The sequence below is a fragment of the Xenopus laevis genome, chromosome 3L (assembly GCF_017654675.1).
Source record: "Xenopus laevis strain J_2021 chromosome 3L, Xenopus_laevis_v10.1, whole genome shotgun sequence".
NCBI lineage: Eukaryota > Metazoa > Chordata > Amphibia > Anura > Pipidae > Xenopus > Xenopus laevis.
Genome location: NC_054375.1, coordinates 143177753 through 143204970, shown reverse-complemented (window position 1 = coordinate 143204970; position 27218 = coordinate 143177753). Strand labels below are relative to the sequence as shown.

The following is a 27218-nucleotide window of genomic DNA, read 5'->3' as shown; positions in this document are numbered from 1 at the left end:
TTAATTCCCAGTCGAATATCGAGGGTTAATTAACCCTCGATATTTGACCCTTGGTGAATCGGCCCCTTACAGTTGCAATTGAATCACTTACGAATTTTTTTTTATCTTGTTTAAAATAAGGGTTAAAAGGCTATAAATGAACACAAAGGGTGAATAATTTATTGTAATACACAATCGTATATCTCTCTGTGTCACAGTGAAGGAGTGTTTAAATAAGTATTGGAGGACACTGTGGGTGTGTTTTATTTAATATTGAAATTACTACACTATATAAACTTCTGTTATTTCCCCTCCCCTCTGAGGGATACAGCAACATCGTCCGTTTCTGTGAAGTTTTTTGTGTGGGCAGAGGAGGGCCCTAAAAGAAGTTGCTGGACTTTGGGGGAACCTCAATTCCAGGACTCACTCTTTTGCATTTTGGACTTATAGATCTAAAAGAGTAACAAAGCCCCAAGTAAATGAAATAAAGGATCTTGCAGTGTGACCAATGATCTGGAGGACGGCAGAGGGAATCTACAGCAGATTATGTACAGTTATAAGTGAGGAGGTGGTGTTGGGGCTGCAGTTTGGGATCATTCCTGGAATATTTGGGTCCTAGGAAAGTACTTCTTATTTTGCACAATATTAACTGGAAATAAAAAGTCTTAAGAAATACTGAAAAAGAAAGCAGAAGTGGAGACCCAGGGAGCAGTTGTATGTGACACGGAGGAGGCAGAACAACACTGAGAAGGAACCAGTCAACTGGGCAGAAAGACATTCCAATCCATTGGCACAAGATGGACAGAGGTAAGGAATAGAACAAGGGACTGGGATGGGAGAAATATAAATATAATGGGAATATGTCTGTGTTATTAATATGGAGAGAAAAGCAGGGAGAATAGTGGCCACTCTCCTCTCACACCTGTACTGGACTGTTTGTTTCATTGAAGTTAAGCTCCATCTGTAACAGGATACATACCTAATACATAAGAATATTTACAGTACATTCATTTAAAAATGTTAACAATTCTGTTATTTGGACAGTAAATGCCAGTGCTACAGAAAGCAGCCTCTGTCTTTACATTGCTGTTGTTGCACTGCTGGTCTGACTACAGAAATAATGTAGCAGACATCAGCTTTGCTCCTGCCAAGTTTCCACAACCTGTTAAAGGGAAATTTTTGTGACAAGATTGTTATTATTTATTGTAATACAGTTTAACTTTGATAATAGTGCACAGATCCTGGCAAGCATTTTATTTTTCTTCCACATTTTCTTACTGGAGCTACAAACGGTAATAAATCAGCTCCCTTGTTTTCAACGGAAAACATACAGTGAGCCCAAGTGCCCACAACATATTTTATGAAGGGAGAGGAACCAGGGATATTAACATCAGTTAACAGAACCCTCCATATGAGCAGAACAATTGCCAATACGAGAACCACTCATGTTAAAAATTGGTTTCAGGCAAATGGAACATTGTTTATTCTAATGACGGTGTTTGACAAAGATTTATCTTATTTTCACCAGATATAGAGAGTTTGCTAGAGAGTATGATGTAATCACCAGTCACATGAATAACAAGAAATACACTCTCTTATGCAATATTAAAAAGGCACTTCCCAAAACTCTCTCTCACTCTATCATCTGTCTGTCTGTCTGTCTGTCTGTCTATCTGTCTGTCTATTAACTTTCTTTCTTTCTTTCTTTCTTTCTTTCTTTCTTTCTTTCTTTCTTTCTTTCTTTCTAATTATCTATCTATCTATCTATCTATCTATCTATCTATCTATCTATCTATCTATCTATCATTTCTCTCTTTCTCTCTCTCTCTCTCTCTCTCTCTCTCTCTCTCTCTCTCTCTCTCTCTCTCTCTCTCTCTCTCTCTCTCTCTCTCTCTCTCTAGACCTATAATCCTCAGGGGGGGTGAGTAGTGTGGAGGCAGGACGTAACACAGTGTAATCAGTGGTATCAATAAAGAATAGGTGCAAGCGGTTCTTTGAACAATAACTGAACTGATTTATTAGAACAGATCCACATAGGAGAATAGAGCAACAATACAAAATACAATCATGGTGTAATAGCCAATACTTACTCACAATGCAGACCAATTGTATGGTTTTCCTTCTAATAATGCTTGAAAGGGGAGTATTAGACCACCGAGAGTTTCTCCAGTATCCTCTGGGGACACCCAGGTAGGAGTCTATCTAGTCCCTATAACCTGTTTCTGGTTCCCTGACTTGGCAACAATACCCTTGGGATCTAATCCCGTCTATTACTCCATGGTGGAGCCAAGAGCTGCTCATCTAGGTGGCCCTAATCTGGCTTTCTCTCCTAGAGATACTAATGACAGGATTTTGCTACCCCTACTAGTCCTGCACTAATGCAGGCTCCACAAAAGACTTCTATCCACTTAGGAGTGTGTCTAGCAAAGACCTGTTGCACAAAGCCCTAAGACCACATGACTCAGTCATTATATATTATTACACAGTGCCACCTAATGCCCAAACCTGGGATAACTAGGGATCATAGTGTGACAGAGGAAATGTGGAATTATCTATCTGTCATCTATATATCTGTCTCTATCTGCCTGTCTGTCTTTCTGCCTTTCTATCAATCTGTCTGCCTTCTTATTTATCTACCTGTGCCATTACCACAAATTGTACTTTTCAGAGCAAACAATCATGTGTTTCTCTTATTACTCTAATCCATGACATTTCCATAATTTATTAAAGGGGTCGTTCACCTTCGAACAAATGCAATTGTCAGGGCAGATTAGTAAATTTGTATGTCTTCAAAAAATCCCCAGTAGTTAGTAAAGGCACCACGGGAGGATGTCGCCAACCCCTTTTTTTCATAGGACTGTATCAACATGTTGATACTCTGTGTAATGCTTAGTACTGGTATTAGGAACTTTAAAACTGCGCACGTGTGTTCCTTATAGCCTATTTTGCATGCAGTGTCAGTCTCAGGAGATCTTGGGAACTGCTGCCTTATAGTGCTGAAAGATTATTTTGGCTTCCACTTGCAATTCATTTTAACCCCAGCAGACCGAGAGCTGACAGTTAGTAGTGAGACAAGTGGTCGGCATTTGTGACTTACACTGCTACTAAGGGGGTATTCCCCAGCAAATTAGAATAATTAATACTATTTCCTTACACATGTTGATATCCATTTTTATAGTAGTACAGGTGTGACATCCTTTATATGCAAACCCGTTATTCAGAAAGCTTGGAATTACAGGAAGGCCGTCTCCCATAGACTCTATTTTAATCAAATAATTTAAGCTTTTAAAAATGATTTTCATTTTCTCTGTAATAATAAAACAGTAGCTTGTACTTGATCCCAAGTAAGATGTAATTAATCCTTATTGGAGGCAGAACAATCCTACTTTTAATTAATCCTAGTTTAATTAGTGGTCTAATGATTTTTTAGTAAAATGAAGATATGGAGATGCAAAATACAGAAAGACCCTAATCTGGAACAGGTCCCAAGCATTCTGGACGATAGCTCCCATACCTGCATTTGTTACAGAAAGAGAAACAGTTGCCTTGTCCCTTTCTGCTTTTTGGAATTAAACCCCACAGTAATAGAAGTGATCGTAAACAATGAGGCAAACTGTGCAGGTTTGGGGGTCGCTCACTACAGTACTGTATCTACATGAAATCAACCAGCAAGTGCTTTAGTGAATGGGAAGGACTGGTATCAATACATGAACCTGTACTATGTTTGCTTTGCTTGTTGTTAGTCTACAGTTGAACTTAACATGTGCTCTATATTCACCTTTGCTAAGAATATTTTGTTATATTTGAAATACCCAGGAAAAAGTCCTTTTAATAGTGAAGCATATGAAAATATACCAGTTGAGCCTACAATGAAGCAGATGAAGATTCAGAAAGAATCAAAAGAAAGAAGGAGAAGACAAAAGAGACTCCTGATGGTTCTGGTGACCCTCCTGGTTCTTGTCTTCATTTTTCTGATAGTCCTGACCAGCCTCGTGTTTATCTACTGTGAGTTTCACCCAAATCTCAAGAAAAACAACCCTAGAAACAATTAATATTATAAAATACATCTACAAACTGTCTGGAATCTCAAAGTTGACATATCTGGGATTTTACACTTTTTTGTGTGTTCTGGCCAAGAAATATGTGTTGCCTGTTAGACGGGCCTAAAAAAAAAAAACCACACACTTATTCCTAATCAACATATGTCCTACCTGCCCCCATAATGGCTTCATTATATTAGATTATATTTAATTCTACACCAGAACAATGTAATATATGGTACCAATTAATCAAAAAGATAACAGTATTTAGTTTAATATTGTATTTTTCATTCTGTAGCAATTTGCTTCACAGAAGAAAATAATTGTCTGATTCCTTAAAGGGGACCCGTCACCCAAAAAAATTATTCATAATCCCATTTTATCACATTAGTCAAGCAAAATGAACTTTAATTACACTATCTAAATTACTTGAATCTTGTTTCCTCCAGTCTGGGAATTCATAATTATAGCAAGCAGGCAGGAGCCATTTTGTGGACACTGTTATTAAGACAAGTCTTGTATCATCTCAGAATCTTGTTTGTGCACCAGAATGGGGGACCTGATGTCCATCCCCATGTCCTGGCTACACAATTAAATGGTAAAGAGAACGGGGGAATGTGGGAGAGCAGTGACATCTAGGAAGTGCTGAATGGAAAGTGAAAGTAATTGCCCAGGGCTTAGAGGAGGGGCAGACAATATTTGATTGACAGCTGAGATGTTAAAATGAGTTTACAACAGCTATGAATGCTTTAATAAAAAATAGAAATTGGATTTCATGTTTAATTTGAAAAGGACTTTCATTATACAGCTTTTTGTGTTGGGGTGACAGGTCCACTTTAATTCTCGTACTGGGTTTAACAAGTCAATGAGTGCTTGGTGCTTCTGAATCCTGCCAAATTTCAATATATTTTTAATTTGGTTTAAAATGAAAACATATTTTGAAAGCTTCAGAATTTATAAAAACACATAGCTGCCCTTTCTAGTGTAAATTTCTTTGTAATGGTTTTGGGGTGATATATGTAAAAGTTTATATGGAAGAGCCAGGCTAAAAAAGATTGTCATAAGAAAACGTTTCTCAATTTTTTTTCCAATAATGATCCGAATAAATGATAATCTGGAAGATACAGATGTCCACAAGCAGCTCAGGTGAACTGGCATTGACCAGGTTGTCAGACTGCAAGTTTAGGGAAATAATAACCACAGAGACTCTAATTCAATACAATTTTAAAATCTTTTATAACTAAAAAAATTTACAGTGGAGCAAGAGAGTTTTATGTAAAGCTAACTAGACCCCAGGGGAATAGCTGGATTTCAGCCTAGGTGTTCTCTTCTGCTTATAACAACCGTTGGCTTTTCGGCTACTTAGGCTGCCACCACCAGGTCTCACCAAGCAGGGCCGGAACTAGGGGTAGGCAGAGTAAGCACATGCCTAGGGCGCAAAGCTGGAGGGGCACGTACCTGCTCTGTCGCCTACCCCGTGTCCGGTCCAGTCTCTCCCCGACTGCCGCGTGTATCATTCACATAAATGCGCTTCTGCGCATGCACGGACGCCATTTTGCGCATGCGCGCTGGAGCGAAGTTTTGAGCATGTGCTCTGGAGCGCAGTTTCGCGCATTTGCATTCCAGCGCGCACTGAGCCGGCGATGTGGCTGGCCAGGTTGCCTAGGGCGCCTGGCCAGGTTGGCCCGGCTCTGTCACCAAGAATCCCAGAGGGGAAAGTGAGGGAGCTAAACATACACTGCAAAGAAGGAGCTAGTAAGGGCAGAACTGGATGTAGCTGGGTCAGAATCAGATAAACCACAAAATTATCGTGAGACAAACTCATATCTAGGAACATAGGATGATCAAAAAAGCAGGAAATAAAGAAATATTTTGGCCAGGACAGGATTCAGGAAGCAGAGCACCCAGGAACCAGCTGACTTGACCTACAATGCGAGTGAGCTCAGATTACATAGACAGATTGATTGTTAACTCTGAGCACCTATGGGCAGATTAATAGTGGCTAAAATTACTATATCTCCCTAGAGTATTACAAGGCATTGAACCAGGTGCCTCACATAGAGTGGAGGTGTTCAGGCCTTATAGTAACCTGCTGGTTATTGGTTCAAATCCAGGCAGCATGTTACAGTATTAAAATAGTGCATATGGGGATTATTTACTAAAGTCCAAGGGGCAAATTCACTAAGATGCGAAGTTGCGCCAGGCGCAACTTCGCAGCACTTCGCCAGGCGTAGTTTCGCCAGCGCTTCGCAAATTCACAAAAATCCGAAGTTGCGCACAGGGGTAGCGTAAGGTTGCGGAGTTGCGCTAGCGTTGTTTCGCTATATAAAGCGAAGTTGCGCTAGCGAAGGCTAATTTGCATACGGCGCGAAATTCAAATTTCAATGGAGGAACACGTATCAGCACTACAAATGGCTAGAAAAGCTTCAAATCTGCAAATAAAAATTTTATTTTGCCCTACACATGTGCCCACTGTCTAGGTAAGTTGCCATGAGTCAGGAAATGTAGGGGGGAGGAAGGGGAGCCCCAAAAAATTTTCGATCTTTTTCAGCCTATCAGCCATCATGTAGAAAACACGCCAGCGTTTTTTGGGACTTCGAAAAAATTTTGACTTTTTTTTAAACAATCCCTATCTACTCTATTGCGCTTCGCCAGGTCTGAGGTGGCGAAGGAAGTCTAGCGTAAGTTAGTGAATTTGCATAGTTTCGTCGCTAGCGAAGATTCGCCTGCGTAAGGTTGCGAAGTAACACTAGCGAAACTACGCCAGCGTTCGTTAGTGAATTTGCGCAGTAGCGAAAATGCCAAACGCTAGCGAATTAACGCTAGCGTTCGGCGCTTCGCGCCTTAGTGAATTTGCCCCCAAATTCATCTGAGTATTTTAATCAAATATGTCCAACCAAACTAAAATCCACAATTGGACCTTATTTATTATAATAATATTAATGATTTAATTGGATCAGGGACAAACACGGAAAAGTTGAGTGAAAATCCGAATCGTCTGTTTTTTCCCCCGAATCACTCTTTTTTTTCAGGCTTTTTCCCGAAAAGCTTGAATTTTTTTGTATTAGAAATAGTCGATTTTCGGGATTTTCAGACCACAGAAACTTTCAAATAGGATAGGGACCTCTCCCATTGACTTATATACAACCTTTGTAGGTCTGAGATGCCGGATTTTCAGATTTGGACTTTTTCGATAGTCGTGGTATAATAAATCTTGATACATTCAAGTTTTTTTTAATTTATAGTACAAAAAACTAAAATTTTTCGAGCATATGGACTTTAAAAAAAAGCCCTCCAAGAGTAGCAAAAAAGCTTTTTTTTTTTTGGCTGATAATAGTCCATAACATATAAAGACAAAATGACAAAGCCTCGAGGATTGAAGGGATTCTACCCTGGGTCATTCAGAGAGCTTATCTCAGTTTCATTCAAAATTTCAATCTTCTTATACCCTCTAATATCTGGTATGGGACCCATCTGTTTGCTCAATTGAACTTAGTGCATGGATTTGTAATGGACTTCATTCTCTTCCATTTCATATTTCATAATTCCATTTACCCACAGTCAATTATTTTCGGTTGTATCCAAAAAAATAATTAGTAATGATCTATGTGAATAGAAATGTATAATTTGCCGGTTTCCGCTATATGTAATAAAAGGCACTATGTTTGCCCAAGAGCAGTAACCCATAGTAGCCAATGAGATGTTTCCTTTTAAACACGTGACCAGTAAATGCTACCTGCTGATTGGTTACTATGGTTATTGCTCCTGGGCAAACTTAGTGCCTTTTATTACATTAATCTAGTTTTTGTGTCTCTTTTTTTGCAGACTCACATATATCAAAGGCTATAGACAATATAAAGCAGGACATCTTACAGACAAGACAAAAAGGTAACAAGAAGTGATGTAATGGCGTCTTAGTGCTGTTGTGTGTATCCCATGACATGAACATCCATAGGTTGAGTATATTATGTGGATTTTCACTCTGAGTACTTGGTATTATCAGGCTATTAGGCTAGGCACCATAACCAAGCACTGAAACAAAACAAATGTCTTATGAATGAATCACATAAATCACGACTCATGAGTATTTCCTATTTTTTTATTTCCTATTTGGAGTATTTACGCCATTGCACCATTATTCATAGAAATTGCAGCACTCCCATTTCAACGACTGTTTAATCACCACCACGTCTAGGTCTGGGAATTTGCTGTAATATCTGGAATCTCAGCTGGGCAACTGAATGGCCCACATCTACAAAATGATATATACTACAGGGTTTTGTTTCACTTTTCTTTTGATGTGTGATTTGTGTTCACCTATTCTTTCTTTTGCCTGTCTAGTAGTCTGTCCAACACACATAAGACCACACAGACACTTTATAGCGTAAACGACATATGTAGACAAACAGGTATAATAACCCTTAATATTTATTGCACTACTCTTATGTGGATGATACACAATATCTCATTTTATACAACTATTACAGTGCCTACAGGTAGGGTCGGACTGGGGGGCCCCCCTGCTGTTCCGGTGTGCAGCACTGTGTATGTGGCACGCATGCAGTGTTTTAGCCGTGGCCACCCGATAAAGGGAGGTTACGGCATTAAGAAGGCTCCAAATCAAGGATATGTGTCCAGATTTGGGCCGACGGGGCCCACAAGAGGCGGGGGCCCACTGGGTTTTTTCCCGGTATCCCACCAGCCCAGTCCGACCCTGCCTACAGGCAAAGGAAGGTACCATTTTCCATATCACATAATGTACCCTGACGTATCGATTTTCTTTTACCAACATCAGCTCTCACCAGTCTGTCCTTCAATGATTGTGCCCTCTTAAAGGATAGTAGGGGTGGTTTTTCGCCATTGCAGCAATAGCATAGAAGATAACTCTATGGTCTGTTAAGTAGGATAATTGTGTGAATGATGATAAACAGAAGAACCTAATGTAATTATCTCATATACAATGGATAGAAGAGTCTTGTGTTCAATTCCCAATTATATTTGAGGTTGCCCTTGGGATTTGGTGATGATGAATAATAACAATAATACAACTGCTATTACTAATACTGTGCTACAATGCTATGGTAGATTTGTAGCATTACCCAAGCATGAAATTACTTAAAATATCCAAAAATGCACAATTAGGGGCCGGTATTAAGGTGTGATGAAGACTTAATGGAGAAAACATGCAAATATAATTCTCTACAAAATAATCCTTCATAAAGTACACCTAGGGGCAGATTTACTAAGGGTCGAAGTGAATTCAAGGGAATTTTCGAAGTAAAAAAATTCGAAATTCGAAGTAATTTTTTGAATACTTCGACCATCGAATAGGATACTGCGACTTCGAATTTACTTCGATCGTTCGAATATTATACCATTCGATAATCGAAGTACTGTCTGTTTAAAAAAACTTTGCCAATTTAAACCTGCCGAAGTGCGATGTTAGCCTATGGGGACCTTCTACAACCATTTTCTAAGTCTTTACACATCGAATAAAAATCGTTCGCTCGATCGATGAGATCCTTAGGTCAAACGATTTTTATTCGACCGCAGGATTGCCAAATTTGCTGAAAAAACTTTGAATTCGATATTCGAATTAGAAGTTTTTTAATTCGATGGTCGAATTTCAAAGTTTTTTCTACTTCGAAATTCGACCCTTGATAAATCTGCCCCCTCGTAACAATTTTAAGCAAATACTTGGTGTACCCAAGGTACAGTCGTTTCAAAAACTGCCAAGAATTTTGAGTTACACATGGAACATTTTTGACATTAGGTTACCCAGTGATTAAAGGACAAGGAAACTCTTTCCCCCAACTTTTCAAAATCTTACTTTTCTTGCATTGCCTTTTGCAATGTATATCTCCCCATCACAGCCGCAGGGACCATATTGCTATCTTCTCTGTCGTTAAGATGGCCACCACTTCTGAACTTATTATTATTATTGTCTAATAACTAACAATGAAGTCTATAGGAAAAAAAAATGGAACTGAATTTGGAGAAAAGTTTTTCCTCCTTCAATCACGTCCATGAGTTTTCACGTGATAAACCATGAGATAACTTTTTTTCACTGAATTGAATCTGCCCCAATGTTCCTTGTCTTTGAATGACAGAACACGCGCTAGTAAATCTTGGAAAAGGTTCAACATTTTCCCAGTTAAAATCAGGTAAATTGGTTTACTTGATTGTTTCTGTATCCAGATGTTTTAAGTTCACCCTCTTTTACTCTGAGATTATTCTAGCAATCATTTGCATCTTCTAGGCCAATTTATTTACCATTCACTGTCCCATTTATCTCATAGTAATATCTTTCTTCCTCAGCCTACAAAATAGTCTCAAATCTCACCAACAATTTATCATATTTGAACAAATATTTGTTCCCGAATTAATTTTATTAATTTAACTTAATTTTACTTTTGTTTTGTTTCCTTCTCTAACATTTCCTTTTCTTAAAAAAAATCCCCCATTAAGTAGTTGGAAACATCAGGTCACTTTCCTGTTGGGTTTTCAAATCGGTACTTTCTAATTCATAAGAATAGTCTTTCCCAATAACTAGTCCATTAAAACTGACCGTCTTGAAAAACCAAGTAATTTCCTGTTTATTAAACGCTTTTTAATAAATTCTACTTCCCTTTTTAGTCCTTGCCAGTATGTCTGGATGAAGGTTCCCTTTTTGTGACATATTCAATTCTGAAAATGGTTTCCCCTATTGTGACATTTCAACATTTGGAAATCCTTTTTTGATAATCTCTGTATAAAGTTGGCTATATTGGCTGTGTCTGATGTCAACAAAAACACCCAACTCCTTCACAATTTAGGAGGCTCTTAGCACAAAAACATTAAGGGGCCTGTTGTGCAAAAAGTGGAGTAAAACATTTCATGTCATGTTGCCCATAGCAATTAGATATCAACAAAATCGAAAATGTGATTGGTCAATATGAGCAACATCACCGGTAATTAGTGATGGGCGAATTTGTCCTGTTTCAACAAAAAATTCATGAATTTCCCGAGAAATTCGCAGCATGGCAAAAAATTCAGAAAACGCGACTTTTGACAATAGCCTCAATTTTGACACCATCATTAAAGTCAATGGGCGTCTGAATAATGTTGATGTCCGATGGTTTTGACGCAATCGACTTTTATGGTACGTGTCCAAAATATTTTGACGCCTGAAAATTTTTCACGACAGTTTCACAAATTTATTTGCGGGTGGTGAGACACGGAAATTCACAGCAATTTCGCGCCTGGTGAATTAATTTGCCCATCTCTACCGATAATAACGGTGGACTAATTTGCCACACATCTATCTCCATGTAAAAAACAGTGTAAAAATTACGTAATTTTTTAATGCTCTTTTTCTTTGAGCTTTTTCTTTACGCCAAAACTTATTACCAAAGTCTGAAGCAGTGTAAAATAACAGAGGAATATCTGGCATTGGCATGGTGTAAAATAAAACACACCTTGATAAATTCTCCATTTATTTTAAACAGCTCTTTACAAAGTTTTTTTGGCAAATTTAATTTTACACAGCATACGAAATAGGCCTCTAAGTGTATAACTCACATGTATGTTATTTTTGTTCAGGTAAATAACATTGACTTTATCAGTATTGCAGCTGATTTGCCAGTTTGCTGCCCAGCTCTCTAGTTTAGTAAAATCTCTCTGCAAAGTGGAAACATCCGTACGGAAAGTATCATTTTGCACGGTTTTTATTTCATCAGCAAATACACAATCATCAAAAATACACTGATATGAAGCACAACACAGCGCATGGGGAATTTCCCCCTTCTTGAAAAGTTCTACAAAGGGGATAGAAGAAACCAGAAATGGTAATAGCAATATAAAAGGGGCACAGGAAAGAGAATATTAAAGGGATACTGTCATGGGAAAAACATTTTATATCAAAATGAATCAGTTAATAGTGCTGCTCCAGCAGAATTCTGCACTGAAATCCATTTCTCAAAAGAGCAAACAGATTTTTTTATATTCATCCAAGTCACATGACTTGGGGCAGCTGGGAAATTGACAATATGTCTAGCCCCATGTCAGATTTCAAAATTGAATATAAAAAAATCTGTTTGCTCTTTTGAGAAATGGATTTCAGTGCAGAATTCTGCTGGATCAGCACTATTAACTGATTCATTTTGAAAAAAATGTTTTTTCCCATGACAGTATCCCTTTAAACATAAAAAAGTAGGGTAGTGTCAGGATAAGGAAAAAATGCAAATAAAATTATCCAAAAATAAGAAATAAAAAGGAACTATGAAATAACAATATAAATGTTAAACATTAGGGTTGTTTGAAGAAATCTAGAAAAACCCCTTGTATCTGAGTACCCAGAATCAATGTGACTTTAATACCCCGATTTATGATGGTTATTGATGTTAATTTGTTTCGAGAAACACATGTGAACTCTTTCGCTATAACCTTCTTACTAATTTGTTTAATCTCTGCAATCAGCAGTAAAATAAGATCAGAGCAACAATGTGTAAGGGCCCCTTCTGATTATTAAAGACACAGTACACTCGTTTTTCCAAAACAAGAAAAATGTTTTTATTTACAGTTGGCAAGTATTACTTACAAGACCAATTGTTCAATCAGTACTTTCCACAAATGTACAGGTGATCCAATGTACCCCACAGCAATCTGGACTTGTGAACCCAGCAAAGGTCTTTTAACTGCACCTACTGGTCAAGCAGTCCGTTGTACGTTCTACAACTCTACTTCGCCCCAGCTACTGTAGGACTTTTACCTGTGCCACCTTCCTGCTTCAGCCAGCTGAACACCACGTCAGTGTCCCCTTTGACCTTTAGGGGTAGGCATTTTCCATCACATTGTCCTGGGTTGTCCACACTGTCCCTATTCTCACACTTGCTCCCTTACTGTGTCTCAACCACAGCTACTAAGCCACTCTCTCCTCGTTGGGGTGCAGGCTACCTGTACTAACTAGCCCTACCTAGCTAAGGCACCGAGTGCCATACTTAAAAACTTGTCTATCTACACCTGCCGGAACTGAAGACCACACCGTGGGCGAAATTTTCTTTTATACCCTTTACCACCTGTCTCTCTATTTCCCTCTAGTGGCCAGGGGGAAATATGGTCCTACTGCCCCCTAGTTGAACGTTTACCAAATTCCCATTAACTCAATAATACACCCACATTTCAAATTTTCATTCAACACTGCTATACACACAAAACATTCATTATATCACATCTCAAGCAATTTTCAACAATCATGACAGTTCACCCTCTTACAAATGGATTTGAATATTACTTTGATAAGTACTTTAAAATTACTTATATATTAATTATATCTAAATTCACTTGTTCAGACCCAAACTCTGTCTTCTCTTTCAGGGAGACCTCAGTGTGATACTGACTGGATAGCGTTTGATGGAAGCTGTTATTATATTGTTACAACTGAGAAGAACTGGGAGGATGCTCAGGCCACTTGTAAAGCAATGAACAGTGATCTGGTTATTATCAACAGTGAGAAGGAACAGGTGAGGCACTTACTGTATATACAGCACATTGATCTCTGTTCACTATAGTCATCTTATTACATTATAGTGAGGATATCCAGGTCCCACCACAAAAATGTACTGTAATAGGGTAAAGAACCACTGCCCCAAAGACCAACCATTGGAACTTTATCAAGGTTAAATAACGACTACAACATGTAGCACTCATTTGAATATTGTACTACTACCAGCCTTACAACATTTCCATATATAAGAACAATATGATACCAAAGTTCATGGCCTTCACAACTTCCACTTCATATTTTGATTTAATAGAGCTTATTATGCTTTTTAATGTCCAGTATATTCACATATACACTGATATCCCTAACGGTTTCCCATTTGTCTTATGGTCCTACTCCATCTCACAAATCTACTTTGTGGGGCCACAGTTGATCCTGCTACATAACTTAACTGCCTCTCACCTTTGAGGCAAGCTAATAGAGGACTAACATGCTACACTAGCTAGTCTACCTAAAAGTCTAGGCCTGGGCTTAGAAAGTACCTTCTACAAAGGGATTGTATTGTTGCCTGGTGGTACTTAAGCCAAAGAGGCTCTTCCTCCTTCTCCACCCCATTATATGTTCTTGGGTCCTCCCCAATGTAGAACCTTCCCAAGGAATTCCTATTTATGTCCAACTTTATGGGTTCCTGCCATCTCCTGAGTGAACTGCACATTATATTAACTATGTACAAAGCAATTTCCATGTCCTTAGATGGCATCTCTACTAACTACAAACTACTAACTACAATGGACTCACCATGATTTGTGTATTTAACACACACAAACACATGTCAACCTTCCATAATCTCAGCCCACAAAGGCAAGTCTAGTAGACTCCATAAAAAAGAGTTGACAGGTCAGCACTTGACCCACCATGTGGCCAGCGACTATCCACCGATGAAGTGAGTTGAGGCCTCAGGCAGCAGTTCCCCCATGGTTACCAGGTCAGAAAAAATGCCCCTCCTGGTAACTAAGAGCCAAATTTCTGTTTTTCAACCCGGAAATTGTGCTCTCTGCACTAGCGACGTGGACCGCCCGACCCCCTCCGAGGCTGAAAAGGTGAGTGTCGTGGGGAGGGGTGGGGGTGGCAAAAGGAAGGCTGCCTCAGGTTGCAAAATGGACATCATTGCCCCTGCCTATGGCTGTATGTGCCAGATGTACAATTAGTTTGGTTCCACTTGTTTGTAAAGGCTCACATGCCAACTTAAATGAAGGCTTTGTCCTCCAATGTGAATATGTAGTACATCTGTGTGTTATAGCCAAGTTTGTGTGCCAGGAGGTGTGCCAAGGAATGAGGACTAGGGGATGCGGACACGTGTGTTGTATAATAAACATCTGTGTGTTACCTCTGTCTTGTAATAAGATTTGTCTTCTGCTTCCATAGAACTTTCTTGCAAGTGTTACTAAGCAGACACAATTTTGGATCGGTCTCAAAAAGAATAAGGATGGATGGAAATGGGTTGATGGAACTCTCCTTAATCCACCAGATGGGTAAGCTGAAGAATCAGGTCCTCAGTTCTGATTTTCTATAATATGTTATTGAGTCACTTTAATGATGAATAGGATTGTGTGCACAGTAGGTATAATAAAATATATAACTATGTCATACCTACAGTTATATAGAATTACTTTAAAAAAAAAAAAAAATAAGCACACTCTCATACTATTTTTTAAATGATGTAAACCCCATAATAGCAAATATGTTTTTATCACGCTTTGTAAAATAAGAGAAACACATTGCTACCTGAACAGAATGGTCTGCCACGAAAAATCCATTATACTTACAAGCTGATTATTGCTTTAGATACCTGGAACAATATCAGGACTTCTTCTTTTTATTGACAATTTCTGGGATACACAATTTAAAATCATTCCTAAGTGGACATACAGAGTTTTATAAATGCACACTTACTTTATGCCACTTTTTACTCGGTTTTCTAAATAATTTCACATATTTAATAAATAGACCCCATAATGTATTTTAAATCAACTAAAAAAACTAAACATAAAGGGGGTTATTTACTAGACTCCTATTGGGCTTTTTTGGCAACACTCAAAAACTTGATTTTTTAAAAGCCTGATGCAGGAAAAAGCCTGAATCTGAAAATCCCCCATCTCAGACCTGCCGCGGTTGTGTATACAGTAAGTCAATGGCAGAGGACACTATCCTATTCCGAAGTTTCTGTGGTCTGCACTGGAATTAGTCTGAAAATCCAACCTTTTCAGGCTTTTCGGGCAGAAATCCAAAAAAATTCAGCATTTCAGGCAAATGCCTGAAAAAATTGCCTGATTTGGTAAAAAAGAAAAAAAAAACGTACAATTCGGGTTTTCACTCGGTTTTATCGGGTTTTTACCGAACCGATTAAATCAAGCTTTTTAAATAATAATTAAGGTCAAATTCTAGTTTGGTCGAACTTTTTATATTTAAAAAATCCGAAAAATTCAGATTTCAATAAATAACCCCCAAAACCCAAGAGGCTGGTTTTGCCTCCAGTAAGGATTAGTTATATCTTAAGCATTTGAAAAAATATTCCCAAAGCATGCTTATAAGTTAAAAAGTACAAGTTTATTAAAAAATCAAACAATTCCCTTATGGCGCCTAACACGTTTCATGCTTACCTAGCACTTAGTCATAGGCAATCTCTCAATTATATCTTAGTTGGGATCAAGTAAATCACTTTTAAAAATATAAAATATAAAATATTTGATTAAAATGAAAACTATGGGAGATGGTCTTCCCATAATTTGGAACTTTCTGGATAATGGGTTTCCTGATAACAGAGCCATACCTGTATATAAATGAATATATAGTTCAAGCACAATAAAACGCATTAAAGGACAAGTAAAGTGATGTTGGGGTATGCCAATGTGTACACCCCCACTGAATGTAATTATGCTGATGAGGAAAATTGCAACTTTGTATTAAAACTCAAGATCATGCAACCTCTTCTTATGTATAATATCAAATGTTGACTCTATTGCACAATTGTATATGTTTTTCTCTTTTTTTCCTGATTCTGCCTCTTTACAAGTGCTGGTATAAATGGAAATTCATGAAATGGTGACAGTGTGATTCACAACACCATTCTTTGTGCCGTATCTAATATGCAATTCCAAGTTGAATCCAGTTTGTAATTCTTCTGCAGATTCTGGATGAAGGGGGAGCCAAATAATGAATATGGAAATGAAGACTGTGTTCACATGTGGATAGACAAAAAGTGGAATGATAAAGTTTGCACCTTTCTACAGAAAGCATTCTGTGAGAAATAATGACATGTTGTGTATAGTTGTAGACAAGGACGTCAGCACTATGTCCAGAAGATCTCAATAACAAAGATGGACATAGTCTATGAGCATTGAAAAAAACAGACTCCAAACACAATACTTTCCCATCTAGACAACAACATGTAAAAAAAAAAATAAAGTTTATGGAAAATACGGTATCGGCTCAGCCTTACGCATTTTGTGTTTCACTTAGCACTTACCTGGGCCTTTGAGCACAGCTATGTGTGTTCCTAAAATAATTGCTGCCACCAACATTGAGATCTGTGTCTACTTTTCAATAAAATTTTGCAATGAGTGTCTCTAATCAATGTTGAGTGATGTTGTCAACAGATATCTCGCTTTCTGGGGTGGGAAGCTTTATCGTGCATTATCAATCTAAGACCCTAAAATAGGTGACCATGGTTTTTAGGATGGGCCACCATGATTCCTTTTAATGCAGCATCATATCTTATTACAAATGCAAAAGTAGAGATAAGGGATGAACCGAATCCAGGTTTCATTTTAAAGTTCGGCTCAATACAAGCAATTTTGGCAAATTTCTATTCAACAGAAGCATATTCAAACTCTTAAAATCGTGTGACTATAATGCTCTGGACAATTGAATGTGAAATGTTTGTGAATTCAATCAATAAAATATTCAAATCTGTATATGCAAATTGGTGCATTCCTAATTAAAATAAAGAGAATAATTCATTTGAAACCAGCTCAGGGACCTTGACATGGCCTCATAGACTTAAAGGGATACTGTCATGGGAAACAATGTTTTTTTCAAAACACATCAGTTAATAGTGCTGCTCCTGCAGAATTCTGCACTGAAATCCATTTCTCGAAAGAGCAAACTGTTTTGTTTATATTTCATTTTGAAATCTGACATGGGGCTAGACATATTGTCAGTTTACCAGGATCCCCCAGTCACGTGACCTGTGTTCTGATAAACTTCAGTCACTTTTTACTGCTGTACTGAAAGTTGGAGTGATATCACCCTTCTCCCTTCCTCCCCAGCAGCCTAACAACAGAACCATTGGAAGGTAACCAGATAACAGCTCCCTAACACAAGATAACAGCTGCCTGGTAGATCTAAGAACAACATACAATAGTAAAATCCAGGTCCCACTGAGACACATTCAGTTACATTGAGTAAGAGAAACAACAGCCTGCCAGAAAGAAGTTCCATCCTAAAGTGCTGGCTCTTTCTGAAAGCACATGACCAGGCAAATTGACCTGAGATGCACCTACACACCAATATTACAACTAAAAAAAATACACTTGCTGGTTCAGGAATGAAATGTTATATTGTAGAGTGAATTATTTGCAGTGTAAACAGTGTCATTTCGAAATAAAGTCTATATGATAAAAATCAAGACAGAATCCCTTTAATTTGGAACCCTGGGGAAAAGAGGGAACCTTGGCTTAGATCTTCTTGGAAAAACCATTTGTTGTAAGTCATTATTCTGAAACCTTTTCTGACTATGCATTCTGCATGTAGTATCTGTTGTATAGAGAATAATGAACCTCCTATTGTAAATTATAAGGATATTAAAAGTAACCACATCAAAACACAAGGCTGAGAAGTCATGGAACTCAGAGTTGACTTCTATTATACTCATAATTTACAGAGGGTTATGTAGGTTAATCTGCCCCTATGGCTTTAAGGCCCTACCCTTTCATTAGTTACTAGGCAAAAGCCTATGTATCCATTTTAGTTTAAGCTCAGTTATTGGCCAAGAGGTGTAATGACAACTTCCTGCCACACTGCACTATAGTGTGTGTAAGGAGTGGCCTCTTCCTCTTTGGCTGCTGCTCCAGCTGGGTGTGCCCAGGGGAGCCTGGGTGCAGCAAGGCCCAGAGAAGCAAGTGTTCTTGAGAGAAGTCGGGGACCAGGAAACCTCGTGAATGAGGTTTAGCTATAGTAGGGCAGACTTGTAAACCTGGGGATCTGTGGATTGGATAGCCCAGATTAGCGTTACAGTAAGTTTCATGTTAATGATATAATTTGAAGGATATTCATGTACTAGTGGGATCGGCGAATTTGACCCGTTTAGTTTCGGCAAAAATTAGCCGCCGGCGAAATGTCCCCGACGCCCATTAAAGTCTATGTGCGTTAAAAAAATTTTGTCGCGCGTCTTTACAAGTCTCTGGGCGTAATCTTTTTGGCGAAACAAGGCGAAAAAATTCGCCCATCCCTACGTACTACCCCTTACATGGTGAATGCAACTTACACCCTATTGAAGCTTATTCTGTGAGCTGAATGTAAATAAAGTTATTTTAGTATAAGAATGTTTGACTTCTACACATTATCTGAATAGATAGATAATGAAACCTTCTTTACTGTTAGTCAATCCAGAGGAAGGCAAGAAAACATCATCATCAGACAAGTCCCTCAATCAACATTGTACTAAGATTTATTTTCAGTAACCCTGTATACAGTATATTCCCTTGCAAAAATGTCATCCAAACCTTTTTTTTGAAGCTATCTAATGTATCTGCCAGTACAGCTGCGTGAGAGAATTCTACAACTCTACTATAATATTTGTTCACAGCTCCCAACCAAATGTCTGGTTGGTTCTGTTATTGAACTTTATGTCCGGTTCCATCCTTTGGTGGCTATTCATCCTCTGTAATTGGGGAGATAAGCCATTATTGGTGGTCAGTATAAAGGTTTTTTAGTCTTAACTGTATATTACACTTAGGATAAATTATCTTTAAACATATCAAGAATTATGGCTCACATTTTCAGGGTAATGATGACACAATATATTGTTGCATCTATTATAATAAAGCACTTTTAGTAGCTTAAATTCTTAATTAATTATTCGTTCTTAATACCCATCATAAACCCTATACAATTTTAGAAAATAAAATATAAATAATATAGAATGAAAAAAGCTATTTGACTATTTAGGTACATTTGCATGTTATGCAAATAGAAATAAGGGAAGTGGGAAAAGAAAAGACTAAGTATATTTCCTATATATTTAACATGAACTACTAATTTTCTGCTTATCACAATCATAGTGAAATATCCAAAAACCTTCATCGTAATATAAGGAACTAAATCTTTCTCCCTATGCTCCTTGGAATTTGTAAAGCTGCTAGATGTCACTTTTGAGTGTATGCTTCTTGAGCAAGCGTTTTTATGGTTCTTAAATGATCCATAAATCTAGTGAATGAATTGATAGTTAAGGTCCATTTTACAAAATTTAAAGGCAACAAGTCTCCTTAAAAAGGTTTCCTAAACAGAAATGAAATATTTTGCTATCATTAACAACAAATTTAGGATATTAGATCAAATAGATGAGGAACATAAGCCCGAGGAATGGGAACAGGTTTGGAGTAGAGATGAGCAAAACTTTTCACCTAGCACAATGTCTTTCCATCCAAGGTTTACTCAGCACAAGTCTTAAATTGAAATCCTCAAATAGGACTAGAGCTTTTGCTTTTCATCTTTTATTATACTACACACATGCCCTGAAAGCAACAATGAAAATAAAGTAGGAGGGGACAAATAATATAATATACATATAATAATTAATGTCACACACCCTCAGGTAGCAGCTAGGGGGTTATTTATCAAGGTCCGAATTTATCTCAATATCGGCTGCTACAAATTCCGATCCAAGCCGCTCGGGTTTTTAACGCTTATTTATTATTACAATTTCCAGAAAATTTGCTTTGCGGGGAAAACTCAGATTTTCATGATTTTTTTGTGAATTTTCCCTGAAAACTCTGAAAACATTGTGAAATTGCCCGAAACCCCCGACACAACCAAAAATCAATGGGACTGTTCCCATTGACTTTTATGCAACCTTGACAGGTTTGAGATGCCATGGGGCAAATTCACTAAGATTCGTAGTTGCGCCAGGCGTAACTTCGCCGCACTTCGCCGCACTTCGCCACACTTCGCCAGGGGTAGTTTCGCCAGCACTTCGCAAATTCACTAAAATCCGAAGTTGCACTCAGGGGTAGCGTAAGGTTGCGAAGTTGCGCTAGCGTTGATTCGCTAAGTAAAGCGAAGTTACGCTACCGAAGGCTAATTTGCATACGGCGCCAAATTCAAACTTCAATGGAGGAATACGTATCAGGACTACAATTGGCTAGAAAAGCTTCAAAACATCAAATAAAAATTTTATTTTGCCCTACACATGTGCCCACTGTCTAGGTAAGTTGCCATGAGTCAGGAAATGTAGGGGGGAAGAATGGGAGCCCCAAAAAATGTTTCAATCTTTTTCAGCCTATCAGCCATCATGTAGAAAACACGCCAGCGTTTTTTGGGACTTCGAAAAAATTTAGACTTTTTTTGAAGCAATCCCTATCTACTCTATTGCGCTTCGCCTGGTCTGAGGTGGCGAAGGAAGTCTGGCGTAAAAGGTAGCGTTCAGTACACTGCGCGCGTTAGTGAGTTTGCGTAGTAACGAAAATGCCAAACGCTAGCGAAGTAACGCTAGCGTTCGGCACTTCGGCGCTTAGTGAATTTGCCCCATTTTTATATTCTGGCTTTTTAGCCCTCGGGGTTTAATAAATTCCGAAAAATTTGTGATTTTTTTTAAAAGCCTATTATAACACAAATAAACACAAATGTTTCAGATCTTGGGGAATTTCGGTATTTAGAGCTTAGTAAATAACCCCCATAGTGTTATTTTACATACAAAGAATTGTTCAGAAGAAAATTTTTAAATACCAAACCTATGTATATGGGAATAAAATGATTTCTGACCAAAGAATACTAATTAGAAATTGCATTTGATGCTGGTATTACTAGCAAAAACAAATATGTCTTTCCCTAAAATACCTTATATATATCCAAAAATTCACCAGATGCCCTATTATATCAGAGATGGATAGCCTGATCTCTAATTTATCCATATATCTAAGCTACCATTTGCAATCATATTTACACAAATTTATGTCATTGTCTTACAAATGTTCAGTATCTTTTGGAGGTTACAATACATGTAGGGTCTGTTTTATGATTGTGCGAGCCTCCAGCCTCAAACAATCAGTAAGCGAAACCACTAGTGATGAGTGAATCTTTCCCTGCGCAAAAAATTCACAAAATGGCATAAAATTCATGAAACACATTGAAGCCATGGGGCGTTTTTACGTGCAACAATGTTTATGTGCATGACAATTTTTCTTGCTCCAAGTGCATTAAAGCCAATGGGCGTTTTTTTCTTATGATGACTTTTTGGTCCAAATACATTAAAGTCAATGGGCGTTTTTTCCGATGGGTGTTTTTTCTCTGTGAATTTTTCCCCTGCAAATTTTTGCACATGGTGAAATGCGGAATTTCGCCGTGAATCAATGGCTGGAGACTACATTCGCTCATCACTAGAAACCACAGTTAAGTTCCTGAACTCACACATGGTTTCTGAATTCAATTCAAAACTGTTTTTTTTCCCCAACTGGTTTTTGAAAAACATTATTTTTTTTTACCCTGCTTGGGAATAAAACCCATTCGTCAGCAAGCAGAGGTGATTGGAAACAGAAACCATACTTGAGTTCAGGAACTCATGTGTGTTTTCAGTTTCCAAATGCTCTAGCCTTAAAGTGGACCCGTCACCCAGACACAAAAATCTGTATAATAAAAGTCCTTTTCAAATTAAGCATGAAATCCAATTTCTATTTTTTATTTAAGCATTCGTAGCTGTTGTAAGCTCATTTGAACATCTCAGCTGTCAATCAAATATTGTCTGCCCCTCCTCTATGCCCGTGGCATAGAGGCGGGGCAGACAATTACTTTCACTTTCAATTCAGCACTTCTTAGATGTCACTGCTCTTGCCACATTTCCCCAGTTCTCTTAACCATATAACTGTGTGACCAGGACATGGGGATGGACATCCGCTCCCCCATTCTGGTGCACAAACAAGATTCTGAGATGATACAAGACTTGCCTTAATAACAGTGTCCACAAAATGGCTCCTGCCTGCTTGTTATAATTATGAATTCCCAGACTGAAGGAAACCAGATTCAAATAATTTATATAGTGTAATTAAAGTTCATTTTGCTTGAACAATCTGATAAAATAGGATTTTTAATAATTTTTTTGGGTGATGGGTCCCCTTTAAGGTTTGAGCAATCAAAAATCAGGCCGTACTATCTCAATACTGAACACAGTCTAGGGATCTGATCGGTGCAGTATTTTTTTTAAAAAAAATCTATATCTGTATAAATATCTATAGATCAATAAAAACAAACTGCTAATTGTTGTTACACCACAATTATTTTCTTGCTTTCAGCAAATCAATGGGCTGTGGAGGCAGGTTTTGTCCCATGTTGTGCCGCATGTTTTTCCTTAGGGCAGGCTGTAAGAACAGGATCCGATTGTATCCTGCATCCCAGCAGTTCCCTAACTTGCATATCTGAATGTTAGAGGATAGGGGGCATACCACCTACCTCCCCTTATGAATACAGTACTGCCAAACACAGACAGCACTGTATTCACGGGGTGCTACATGTCGCTGTGCTCTGAAATGCAATGCAGAGTCCTGCAACAATTCATTTAGGCTGGAAGGGTGGAAAGTGGAAAACAACACTGGGTTGCACCTATTTCTTGCACTTTGCACCATTCCCTCCAGGTTACTACCTCTATATTGATGTTACTAAGATTTTGAAACACTAGAATATACTCGACGGTGAAGCACTACTGCACAATGATATTCCCAAAATATTATTGAGGAAGAACCATGACATATGCTTTATAAAATGACAAGTGTATGCGCAATGCTCTACTATGGATATATCACAATTTATAAACTAGATTTAAAGAATATCTGAGAGCCTTACGAATTTATAAAAATAATAAATTCTGTAACAAAGTGGTTATTAAAAAGGGCTGGAGATAATAGGATTAGAATGAATTAACAACTGCAGAGGTTATGGAGAGAGGTTTAAAACAGCTGTTGGGTATTTCAACATGATACTTTGCAGCAGGCTTATCAACAATTACATTTGACTTTTTACCAACTTGTTTTTGCGACAACTATTCGAAGGGTTCCTTTTGCCTCGAAGATGTATCAGAGCTTCCAAACGGACTCAGACACGAATCCTGTTTCTTATTTCCATGAGATGTGGCTCATATTACATTTTCATTTTTGCAATTGTTCCCCTTCAGTGAGCAGCTGGATGTTACTATTAAAACTTGGTAAACTTCGCCAAGAACAAGTTCTTGTTTCTATTCCAGTTCCCCTTCTACTGTTGCATAATATGCAAATGTTTCTGTGCGTATCCCATAGAGTACTTTTTATAAATGGTGAAATCAAATTTTGTAACTCTGATCTTTTGGACATTGCTGTGGGGTGGTTGGTTTATATAATAAATAAACCTACATAGTAAATTTGTTTAAAAAAAAGTCCATTAACCCCTGCACATATATACACAAACTTATACAGACCTATCTATACACTTACATATATATAATTTATATACCAATATCTATACTAACTAGCTGTAGATCTTACGGTCACAAAAGCCTTGGATATGATGCTTGTTGAAGAAATCATCCAAGCCATGAAGAACCACGAAAGTGATAGCCCCTGATGAAGTTCCTCAAGGGATAGCCCCTGATGTGTTGCACTAAAGTACCACAATTTTGCCTCCTGAGTACCCCCGGCACTATGCTCCAGCAGGTAATTGCTGACTGCCCAGTGCTGCTCTACGAGGTGCTCCACCGTGTGCAGCCTCAAATTCCAACATGTTGGCAGGTCACAGATCAGCCGGTAGGGTGTCAGATGATGCTGCTGCTGCATCTGTGCCAAGGAGAAACTGACGGCGGGGAACTTGCAAGAGTAGCTGCATACCTACCCTACATGCCTTCTCCAGCATGTCACCCAACCCTGGGTAGCTCTTCAGGAAGCAAGGCACCTCAAAGTTGAGAATATATGCAAAAGCAAGGCACATGGGTCAGTCGTAGTAATGGGCGAATTTTTTTTTACTTTGTTTCACAGTGGAAATGATGCCCATAGACTCGTATGGTGTCGCTCGTCAAAAAAAAAATTGCAGCACATCAAAATTTTTTTGACCCCCAAAGACTTTAATGGGCATCGGCGACATTTCGCTGGCAGCGAATTTTTAGCACAATGAAACGGGTCAAATTTGCCCATCCCTGGTCAGTTGACCTGGGTGGAGGATTGGCAGCAGGTTGCAACCATGGTCACATATGACATTACATGTTTGGAGATGGCGAACCACTCCTGCACCTGATGGCGGGGTGGCACTCGGATCGCTTTTCGTTTTTTATCGTTTTCCAAACTTGCCCGAAGTTTCCTCGTGATGCAACTTCAGGCGACTTTGGAGAATGAAGCAATCCGAGTTCGATTCACATTTTAGATGGCGGAAAGACATTTCAGGGAGATTAGTCAACCAAAGAAGAGGTGATTTGTTGCTGGGCAAGATTAAGATACATACTATACAGTACATCACGAAAGTACTTTATAGACTCCCACCTGTGAACAACTACTAAACCACACCCATTCTCCAAGATTAGCTTGTTAACCCTTATTTGAACGCAATTCCTGCAGACATCAAATAATTACATTTAAGAGAAATCTGAAAAAAATAAAGCGAATAATATTATAATATCTAATGTACAATAAAGTGCAATTTGCAATAACCAAAATCATCTGTAATAAGCGTGAAGGTCATGGTATATCTGTAGAAATAAATCAAATCAACTCAGGGCCGGAACTAGAGGAAGGCAAAGTAGGCAAGTGCCTAGGGCGCAAAGCTGGGAGGGCGCCAGGCACCTACCTCCTCTGTCGCCTACCCCATGTCCGGTTCCCTTCTCTTTCCGACTTTTCTCGCAAATGCGCGCACGCACACACTATACAGGCGCCGCGAGTGCCGGGCCTGCCTAGGGCGCCTGCCCAGCATGGCCCGGCACTGAATCAACTGGACTTGCTGTGTTTTTCTTGAAGATGTTTCACCAGTCCTCCAATTGGCTTTCTCAAATCAGTATTCATTCATTCTGAATTGAGAGAGCCAGTCGGATGACTGGTGAAACGTCTTCAGCAAAAACACAGCAAGTCCAGTTGATTTGACTTATTTCTACAGATACATCTGTAATAAATTTACATAAAAAACATTACTAAATGTGCATTTAAAAATACATAGGCAAATCACTGTATAAGTTGTGGCACATATACTTGAAAAATCATTTTTAGAAACCATGATGCTCCCATCTATAAAAAATGAGGTAACAAAAGAATACACTTAAGAAACACTGAGTTGGAATGGCGCATCACCTACAGCATCAAACTTCATAGAACCCCTAAAAGAACCCCTCATGTATCTAGTATCCAAAAATGGTACAAAGGTACTGTATTTATTTAAACCTCAATGGGCATCAGTTTCCATAGTCCTAATCTAATATAACTCCTTTTGTGAAAGTATACTGTCCCAACCATTACCTCTATTAGGTTCAGAAATTAAATCAATCCCCATAAACCTTAGAGTAGAGAGTCTATATCCTTCCTTTAAAAAAATGCCGTGGCAAATGTAAATCCGATTTACCAGTCTCAAAGCCTCTTTTTATTAAAGACCTATGATTCCCCATGTATTTTGGGGTTTTCCCAAATAAGTTAAACCACAGGAGCATGTTAAAATGTATATGACATGTGTGGATGCACATATGATATGATGCTTAATTTATCTCTCTTTTCCAGAGTGAGGATGTTTAAAGGACTTTCGTATTACCATATATCTGCATGTAGTGCAGCCTGCACATTTATAGCAGCATTTCTTTAGTTTACCCAAAACCCCACCACTGGATTGATAGCACTTAAAGTGAACCTGTCACCCAGACATAAAAAGCTGTATAATATAAGTCCTTTTCAAATTAAACACGAAACCCAAATAATTTTTTTTATTTAAGCATTCATAGCTGCTGTCAATCAAATATTGCCTGCCCCTCCTCTATGCCTTAGGCAGACAATTACTTTCACTTTCCATTCAGCACTTCCTAGATGTCACTTCTCTCCCCACATTCCCCAGTTCTCTTTACCATTTAATTGTGTAACCAGGACATGGGGATGGACATCAGGTCCCCCATTCTGATGCACAAACAAGATTCTGAGATGACACAAGGTTTGTCTTAATAACAGTGTCCACAAAATGGCTGCTGCCTGCTTGCTATAATTATTAATTCCCAGACGGAAGGAAACAAGATTCAAAATCATTTTACAATGTAATTAAAGTTCATTTTGCTAGACTAACATGATAAAATAGGATTTAAAATTATTTTTTTGGGTGACGGGTCCCCTTTAACTGGACCTGTTTTCATAAGGAGATCCCTCCCGTTTATAGCCCCACTTGGGTTTTTGGGTTAACATCCTAGACAGTTTTTTGTCATTGTAATATAGGCCAATAGTTCTCCTAGTGATGAGCAAAAAATTTCC

The 27218-nt window shown here is 38.3% G+C and overlaps 1 protein-coding gene across 1 annotated transcript; it reads left to right on the top strand.

The window, feature by feature from the left end:
* The first annotated feature begins 303 nt into the window (after window positions 1–303).
* LOC108711670 (hepatic lectin) lies at window positions 304–17472 on the top strand. The gene is made up of 6 exons (XM_018253618.2): window positions 304–786; window positions 3796–3984; window positions 7845–7907; window positions 13374–13519; window positions 14926–15032; window positions 16688–17472. Exons 1-6 carry the CDS (start codon window positions 777–779, stop codon window positions 16809–16811), a joined length of 639 nt encoding a protein of 212 aa, XP_018109107.1. The 5' UTR covers window positions 304–776; the 3' UTR covers window positions 16812–17472.
* The last annotated feature ends 9746 nt before the right edge of the window (window positions 17473–27218 follow it).